Source organism: Anolis sagrei, chromosome 1, assembly GCF_037176765.1.
Source record: "Anolis sagrei isolate rAnoSag1 chromosome 1, rAnoSag1.mat, whole genome shotgun sequence".
Lineage (NCBI taxonomy): Eukaryota > Metazoa > Chordata > Lepidosauria > Squamata > Dactyloidae > Anolis > Anolis sagrei.
Window position 1 is genome coordinate 241108781 of NC_090021.1, and position 9554 is coordinate 241118334.

Here is a 9554-nt window from a genome sequence, read left to right on the forward strand (position 1 = left end):
GACTTGTGGGAGCTGAAATCCAAAACACCTGGAGGGCTGGTTTGCCCATGCCTGAACTAGATTCATTCTACACCCTGACTCTAAGTCAGGCAGGCAGGGGCAGATTTTGGCCTTTCCTCCAGGTGTTTTGGACTTCAACTCCCACCATTCCTGACAGCCTCAGGCCCTTTCCTTTTCACCCTCAGCCGCTTTGGGAGGAAGGCCAAAATCTGCCCCTTCCTGCTCTAAGTCGAAGGGAAGCTTCCCGGAAGATGACTTTTATAGCGCAGTGACGTGGCTGCTGCCAATCATCCCATTGGCGATTGGATCTTTTTCCACCAATACCCAACCGGTTTACTGGGAGGTGGCGGGAAGAACCCCGCGCTGTAGGCTCCTCCCCTTCCTTTTCGCCGTTGCCGTCGTCGAGAGCGCACGTCCCGAGGCCCGGCGTTTGCCCAAGAACGCGTCCAAGTAGGTGCTTTTGAGGGTTCCCCCCCGCCCCCCTGTAGTTGGATGCGCTCGGGTCGCATGCCGTCTCCTTGAGCCCGTTGCGCGAATGTAGGGGCTGGAGTGGACGATACCATGTGCGGCGGCTGGGGAGGGGGGGGGTGATATGGCGGCCATGTGCTTCCTGAGTCCTAGGAAAAGAAGGAGGAGGAGGAAATGGTGGCGGCCTCCATGAACGAAGAGGGAACATGAGCAGCTCGATGCCGCGTGGGGAAGGCCTCTGAACCTACTTTCTTACAGTTTGAAGCATTTGGCTGCAAAGTATAAGAAACTTAGGCGGAAGCAAATACTGAGAAATGAGAGAGTGCCTTTTCTCTTTGGGAGGCCTACTCTGATCAGCTTTCTGGAGTGGCTTTCACGCCCTTTCTTCCCCTTGTAGGGCTTTACGACGCAGTAAAGGCATACCATGGTACTTTCCTCTACTTTTGCTGTTCTGCTTTCTCGGTTGCAGCAATCATGAGGGCATCTACACTGTAGAATTGATGCAGTTTGGCTTCGCTTTTAGGCTCAATGCCATGGAATCCTAGGAGCTTCGGTTTAGTGAGTCGCCAACACTCTTTGGTGGAGAAGTATTCCCTAGCATTTGAGCTTTGGCACTTAAAACAGTGTTAAACTATATTAATTCAAAACAAATAATAATAATAATAATAATAATTTATTTATTTATTTATTATTTCAACTTATATGCCGCCACTCCCCTAGGGCTCGGAGCGGCTTACAAGAATAGCTAAAATCTAACAAAATTTAAAAGCAGTTTAAATAATAATAATAATAATAATCTTTATTTATACCCTGCCACCATCTCCCCGAAGGTGACTCGGGGCGACTAACATGAGGCCAAGCCCGAAGATACAATATCTATATACATAAAAATTTAATGTTTGTTTGTGGGATTAACATAATTCAAAAAACCACTGGACAAATTGACACAAAATTTGGGCACAATACACCTAACAGTCCAACAAGTGTCCATCACCCATAAACACACATACACACAGAACCCCAGTGGAACAGACTTAAAACCCCCAAAAATCCACCATATATACATATACACATACACTCATATACATATGCACACATTCATACACACGCGTATATATGCACAAACACACACAAATATACACACGTGTATATATATATACACACATACCCACATATATACATGCACACATACATATACACATGCACGCACATATACATGCACACATACATATATACATATAAATACAAATATGCATATAAACAAGCACACACATATACACAATATGCATGTACACCTATAAACACACATATATATACACACACAAAAACACATATACACAGACGGCCACAGCAATGTGTGACAGGACAGCTAGTAACTGAATAAAATACAAAATTCAGACAACAAAGCCACATCAGAATAAAATACATAAAATAAATATAACAAATAAATGTCATATAAATCGAACAAAATGGGCAGGCCAAATGGGCGAGGTAAAATGATAAAACCCTGGATGAGGTAAGAATACAAAAAAGTGTAATTGAGAGGAGCCCAAAAGGGATGAAGAGTGGCATTAGTCTTTCAGTTTAGAAAGGGGGAAAGTGCATCAGAGGGGCAACACTGTGGATGGAACAAACAGAAATAGGATAAGTAGTCATTCTCCAAAGGCATATCGGAAGAGCCAAGTTTTCAAATTTTTCTTAAAGGCTGCTAAATTGGGGGCTTGCCTGATCTTGCCCAGTAAAGTTTCCTTGGTAGTATGTGTTCAGATAGAGGTTGCTTTTGCCTGTCAGAAGCTGAGAAAAGTGTAACTTGTCCAAGATCACCCAGGTTCGAACCTGAGGCTTCAAAGCTGTAGTCCAGTATTCTCCCTGACTTTTTTGGATATCATGTGGTCTTCCAGAGATAGGTGTTGTCGGTGGCGAGGAATGCTGGGGATTGTGGTCCAGCAACATCCAGTAGGTCCTGTGGTTCCCACAACTACTTCAAGAAAAAAGTGGTAGTGGTAGGGAATTTGTGACTTATTTACATCAAAAATGTTTGTTGTACCAGTGAGGTTTGGCCCTGTCTTATAACTCTTTTCCTTTATTTTCTTGAGCTTTCTTGTGCAAGAGATATGAGTGTAGTTTTTAAGAGGAAGGATAAACTGAATTTTGCTGTCATTTATATGTGTTTCCCCCGAACAGTCAGGCACTATCACTGTCTTTATTAACTGGCTTGTTTCATGGTAAAATCTGTTTTTTAAAAACCTTTAATCTGTTTAAAATGTAGATAACCACATGTTTTAAAACCTGATTGTTTTCCCTTTTCCCTCCTTAGAATGCGCTACGTTGCAGCTTACCTCCTCGCCGTCCTTGGGGGCAATGAGTCCCCAAGCTCAAAAGACTTAAAGAAAATTCTTGACAGCGTAGGAATTGAGACTGATGATGAACGGGTTAACAAGGTGAGTGATGAAAAAATGTAATATGACACATTTGTTCTTGTTTGCTGTAGTTGGAACTACATCTTTTTCCACAGGAAGAGTGTTGAACCACTAGACTAACTTTAAGATCCTTTTAAGAGATCAGCTGACTTACTTGTAGTCCTCCTGTGTAACATAATTTCAGAATGGTTTTGTAGCTGTCTTACACGTGTGGAATATTTTCTCCACAGAAATTTCCGAAGCATTTTAAATTATGTTAAAGAGCCTGCGGTGGAACAGTGGGTTAAAGCACTGAGCTGCTGAACTTGCTGACTGAAAGGTCTCAGGTTCGAATCTGGGGAGCGGCATGAGCTCCCGCTGTTAGCCCCAGCTTTTACCAACCTAGCAGTTCGAAAACATGCAAATGTGAGTAGATTAATAGATACCACTCCAGCGGGAAGGTAGCAGTGCTCCATGCAGTCATGCCGGCCACATGATCTTAGAGGTGTCTATGAACAACACCAGCTCTTCAGCTTAGAGATGGAGTTGAGCACCAATCCCCAGAGTTGAACACGAGTGGACTTAATGTCAGGGGAAAACCTTTACCTTTAACCAAAGCTAACTAGTGGGAACATTGACTTATAATAACAGTAGTTTTCCATAGGCACTACCTATAATTTCAGGCAAAATGTTCTCTTTGCAATTTAAGAGGCAAGTGGTGTTTTTTTTAAAAAAAAAAACAAAAAACAAATAATGTACTAAGATTCAAAGTTGAATATGATTACCAGCACCCTCAAAGTTGCATTCATTTGAATTTATTTTCTTCACAAATTAGAATAGAAATTCCCTCTTGACATTCCTTGTTTTCATTTGTTTGCACTTAACAGAATATTGCCAAATTGAAAGCTTACAGAGAATTTAAATAAACTTATTCAATAAGATAAAAGTCAGTTCCACATTTATCTTCTGGGAACATAAGATTCCTAATATAAAGTATCTGCCCCTCCTTTTTCTGTTTGCATATTATTAAACACCTTGGAAGAGGTTTGTTTCAACTTTCAGCTCACACTGCAGATGTCTTTCCTGTAAACTGAGATGAGGAACACCAGAGAGTAGAAATTAAAAATGTGAGGTGTGCTTCCCTCCTAAAATGCTGCAGTGTGTGATAATGTCAAATAGTTTATTGTACTGCCCTAGACCATGACAAAAAGGTACAGGTACAGTGTGCAAAGCAAACAGGAAGTAACCGATAACAAACATCAGCAAACTTCATGCTCACATAGAGCAAAAATAATGTGAATAATTGATAGTTACTGCGAGAGGGTCAAATTAGTCCTTTGCTGACATTGCCTGCCACCCCCAATCTCCTCTGTCACATGCACATACTCTGTGCCCTTGGCAATCTTGCTGGGTTGTCCTATATGCTGGCAAGAAGGAGTAGTCTTCAATAGGAAGGATTCAGAGCAGTTGATTTTAAGCCTTTGCTGTCATGATCATCTTAGTGGGACACTGTGGTTGGGGGCGTAAGAGGAATGAGATGATCCTCTCGCTAGTATGGTGATTTTTATGAGAATGCTGTCACCAACAAATTGGTCTTGGTAGCCCCAGCAACAAGGCCCGCCCTTCACCCATCGCCTGAGGAGGAAAAGAAAGGCAGGTAGAAGTAATTAGGTGCTGATAAAAAAGTTTTTGTTTTCAAATGCTTTCAGGTTTTAGATTTACGATTAGGGTTACTAATGCAGCCAGCAATAGACTGCAATTGGGATTAAATTTAAACACTTCAGTAGTAACACTGTCTTTTTCCTTCCTGCAGGTCATTAGCGAATTGAATGGGAAAAATATTGAAGACGTTATTGCCCAAGGTGAGTTAAGTATGAGGAAGCAGTTTTGATGATACTGTAGCATTTTCCCTGCATCTGATTTAGGAACCTGCTATGTCTCTCTTCAGGGATTTTCAAGTAGTTTTACAAATATAACAAAGCTATTTAGAACAGGAGGGGAAACAGCCTCAGTGACACACTTTGTATTGTCGAAGGCTTTCATGGCCAGAATCACTGGGTTGTTGTAGGCTTTTTCGGGCTATATGGCCATGTTCTAGAGGCATTCTCTCCTGACGTTTCGCCTGCATCTATGGCAAGCAACCTCTGAAAGAATCCCTCTAGAACATGGCCATATAGCCCGAAAAAAACCTACAACAACCCAGTGACTCACTTTTTTCACAATAGCCCAAATCTACTACCACTTACTGTGTTGTAGCTTGATTAATGCTGTATTAGCTGCTGGACCAAAGAACTGCAACTGGTGAATTGATGCATAATGGCTTTGCCACTTTTTTCTATGTTAAAAATTATTATGTGGCCATACATTTCCAACTCCTCCGTGACCAGAATATATATAGTATTTGTGAGATTTTCTTTGAAATGTAATGAGTCCATCCTAATTCCCACAGGCGAATAATGGTTCCTGCTGGGTTTCGCTGGTGGACTACATTAATGCAGGAAACCCCTCTTGTGACAGACATTTGTTTGTCAGTTCAGAGAGGAGGTTCTGAACAGATTGCTGTGGAAGAGTTCTGATTTATGAAAATAAGGCATGTTTGGAGCCTGAGTTGTTCTGAAAGGATATAATCCATCAAAATGCTTCTCTGCACCATGTGCCCAAAACCTTCTCACTTGACTATTAGTCTGCCTTACTGGCTTCCAATATCTACTCATGCTCTTTATTACCTCCCCTTTTTCATTTTCCCTTTTGCACTTAAGCACTGAAATGTGTGATTATGCAGACTCCCTTTCAGGTTTCCCCAGCTTTCTACATTAGATTCAGATATGTCCTGTGTTTTAAGTTTCTTTAAACTCTCTTGATGTGATACTTCTGTAACTCCTGTTCAACCCTTTTTCTGTTCTCTGCTTCCACTTTTTGAATGTTTATTCCCAGTACTTCACATGTCTTTCTCCCAACTTTCCTTCTAATCTTGCAGTCTATGTTTTGTGGACCCTGAATCCACTTCCATAACATTACCAGTGATTTCTTGTGCCTTGTGAAAGCCTCTACTTTCTCCTTGTATCTGTTTGTTCCCTTCTGTTTTGCTCCAAAAATGTTTTTTAAAAGGCTTGTTCTTTCATCCAGTACTATGCTGCTTATATGACCTTTTGGGCATTTCATTACCTTAAGTTTACTGTGTCCAAGACTGAACTTCCTCCCTCAGCTTCTTTTTCATTGTCTGCCCACCTCATTAAAGAGGGATGAAGCCTTGGATTAATGCTAGATCCAATCTTGCTGATACCTTGCACCAAAAAGGAGTTTGTCCAAAGTCTGCTCAGCCTTTTCCAAATTTCTGTGGTGACTTGAAACACCTCCATGATTTCCACATCCTTTCCTCCCTTTCCAATAGGTTGCTGCCTGTGATTTTTGGTGCTGCTAATCAAAAAGAGGCTTCTTATTTCAGTGATATCACTCATAGTTACAGTAACAGTCAAACCGTTAATTGTCTAATAAGGTTAAAACCAACAGGTTACTCTGGACTTAGGCTGGTTAAAACTTCATTGGGACTTGAGTCCATATAATTGTTTTAGTATGTCAGAATGATTACTTGGCTTCTGTATTAATTGCACTATTTCTGAGGCTATTCTGAATTAGTTATATAACATGTTTGTTCTTTGGCCCAGGAACACCATAGGATTGTTCAACCATGTGTTCCTAGAAGCAAACAGATATTTTACCCTCATTGACGTTTATAGAGAGCCAAGGGGATCTATGTCCGCAAGGGAAATGGTATATTGCCAGCTTCTCTGGAACTGTTGACTTGCATCAGAAGCAAGCATTTTAAATCTCCAAGGTCCATCCATCATGTAGTGCTTGTTGCATAGTACTTTTGTGACAGTTTTATGTTTGGCCTTATGCTGCAGAAGGAAAGGATTCAGCCTCCCATGTCCCATTGTGGGGTAGGCACCATGGGTTCAATAGTGCATTCATGATCCCTTTCCTGTATTTCTCATGTATAAATTGAGGCAGCAGGGAAAGATCTGGAAAGAGAGAAGTGGCCACAGGGCAGAGTTTAGCCAAGGTAGAGCTCTACCGCATCAGAAGGCCATTTTAGGCTATCTTATTATCTGGGTGGGATTGATAATCTGTGGATTAATCTGATTCTTGTCTGCTTGCAATGCTTATTTTTTTTCCTGTTTTATTCTCAACCAGGCAATAGCAAGCTTGCCAGCATGCCAGTTGGTGGAGCTGTAGCAGTCTCTGCTGGAGGTCCTGCTGCTCCTGCTGCTGGAGCTGCACCAGCTGCTGGTGGGTATAATTTAGCACAGCAAGAAATATTTGGAGAGGTGGGCATCAGGCGGCTGCACAATTAATAAACAGGAGTCCAGATGTATGAAACCTTGCTGACTGGCCACCCTATTACACTACTGTTTTGAAATCTTACCAGTTTCACAAATAATTTGGAAAATGGAAAAAATGGAAAGGTTCCATTGGTAATAGTTCTTGTCAATGGTAAGGAAATGTTTATTGAAAGGAAGTATAGGCTGAGTATCCTTTATCTGAAATGGTTGGGACTGCAAGTATTTTGGATTTCGGATTTTTGTTTTAGAATTTGGAATATTTAGAATTTGCATATTCATACATAGTGAGATTTTGAAGAGGAGACCCAAATATAAACACTCAGTTTGTTTCCATTCCAAATACACTTTACACGTAGCCTGAAGGTAATTATATGCAACATTTTGTGCTTGAAATGTGGATTGGTTGCATTGAACCATCAGAAAACAAATGCACTCCCCGACTTAAAAACATCCAGCTTACAAATGACTGATAGTTATGAATAGGGTGAGACAACACGAAGTGAGAGAAATCTACTCAGAAGAGAAATTCACCCCGAAAGAGCTATCGTGGGGGAAAGGAGTCTTTACTGAAGCTTTCTCACCAATCCTTGTTTCCACAACAAGCCAATTTTTTCAAAATGAAATTATCACAGGGATAGAAAGTGAGGTGAAATCATCTGAACAGGGGTACAGACAGCAAACAAACTCCACAGGAGTTTGTGTATGTATTTATATGGCTGGAGTTACACTTTAAAATGTACCCGCTCCAACTTACATACAAACTTACATACAAATTCAACTTAAGAGCAAACCTACAGAATCTATCTTGTTCATAATTTAGGGACTCCCTGTATATTAGCCACTTATGTAGACAATTTTGGAGTATTTTGGAACTCTGAGTAAGGGGGACCCAACTTGTAGGATGCTGGTTAAGCTTTCGGCACAATTCTTTTTGGCTCGCAGTTCTTATCTTAGTATGAATATTGATACCACCAATTGTAACTATAATCATTAATGCTATATAAGAAAAATGGAATTTCAAGATAGGATTGAATTCTTCACACAACATATGTATTTTGAGTCTATGCAACTTGATGATGGGCCCTGTCTGGCATCAGCATCTGCAGTGCTACTCTGGAATTTTAAAAGTAATGGGTTCCACACTTTTAATCTTTAAAGCAAATGTAGATGTAGTCTAGAAGTATGCTGTTTTGAGAGTTGTCAGCTAACGGTACGAATCTATTTATCTTTTCAGCAGAAGAAAAGAAAGAGGAAAAGAAAGAAGAATCAGAAGAGTCCGATGATGATATGGGATTTGGACTGTTTGATTAAAAATTTATTTAGAGTTAATCTGTAATAAATCTTTGATAAAAGATCTTGCAGTCTTAAGGGTTTTTTTTTTCTTATGGATCATTTTCTATGCCAGTAATCATATCCAGTGGAAAAATCAGAACATTGTTTCTATGTTTTACTTATGAGTTTTCTATATTATGGTGGTGATAGCAGTACTTTTCATTGTACACTCAACTCTGGCAAGCATTATTTTACACATGTTATTCTTAAGAAGAATACTGAGATGCTGTTTATGAAAGTTTGTTTATTAAGCCACCAAAAAAGCAAAGCTGATAGTATTTAGTCATAACTATAAATTCACATTAATTCAATAAACTAATTAGACCAACTGGAAAGTAATACTCTCTAGATTATATACAAATATATATTTTTTAAAAGTGGAGGGGATCACTGTGATACCAACGTAATCAGGTTTCATTCCTCTTACACATTCCTGCTTTTATGTTTTATCTGGCTGATTAAGAGATCTGTAGTTCTTGACGGCGGCACAATCAATTTATCTATATATCTATATAGATATGGGTTTATTAGGTTCTAATAAAGGTGTTACCTCACTATGCCTGTGTGATGTGATAAGATAGAAATAGGGTTTGCGTGCAGAACTACCATGTCTACATAAAAAGGAAGAAGGGGAGAGGAGAAAACAGAATGTAGTAGTGCCTTTAAGGTTAGCTAGTATTTATTTTAGCATTAACTTTTGTAGATAAAAACCCACTTCTTCAGGTGCAGTACAGAGTGAAAAAAAAATCATTTGGCAGTGCGATCATATCCACAAAAGCTCAAGTTAAAAAATTTAAAAAACAGTTATAAAGGGGCTACCACATTCCTCCCCCCCCCCTCTTTTTTATGCTGCAAGAGACTAACATGGCTGCTTTGAAAATTATTAACATATATACAGCTTTTTAAGGGTAAATATCCTTTTTCAACATCTGGCTTAGCCTTTCTTTAGAGACCAGACTTACTGGTAGTGTGCTTAGTCAAATATGTGGGGAGGGGCCTGGCCCTATAATAT

General features: G+C 40.0%; 1 protein-coding gene across 2 annotated transcripts; it reads left to right on the forward strand.

Annotated features, from left to right (window-relative positions):
• Positions 1–340: 340 nt before the first annotated feature.
• RPLP2 (ribosomal protein lateral stalk subunit P2) lies at positions 341–8564 on the forward strand. Of its 2 annotated transcripts, none has more exons than XM_060769230.2 (5): positions 341–450; positions 2786–2909; positions 4681–4729; positions 7062–7157; positions 8445–8564. In XM_060769230.2, exons 2-5 carry the CDS (start codon positions 2787–2789, stop codon positions 8519–8521), a joined length of 345 nt encoding a protein of 114 aa, XP_060625213.1. In that variant the 5' UTR covers positions 341–450; position 2786; the 3' UTR covers positions 8522–8564. The 2 variants fall into 2 exon arrangements, with proteins under 2 accessions (XP_060625213.1, XP_060625222.1); XM_060769239.2 differs by having other exon boundaries at positions 8448–8564.
• Positions 8565–9554: the final 990 nt, after the last annotated feature.

Bases quoted from the DNA above. Each gene is read 5' to 3' on its own strand.
- RPLP2 (XM_060769230.2), top strand. From the start codon at position 2,787: ATGCGCTACGTTGCAGCTTACCTCCTCGCCGTCCTTGGGGGCAATGAG. The intron at 2,910-4,680 runs GTGAGTGATGAA...TCCTTCCTGCAG, and splicing joins ATGATGAACGGGTTAACAAG to GTCATTAGCGAATTGAATGG. The intron at 7,158-8,444 runs GTGGGTATAATT...TTATCTTTTCAG, and splicing joins TGGAGCTGCACCAGCTGCTG to CAGAAGAAAAGAAAGAGGAA.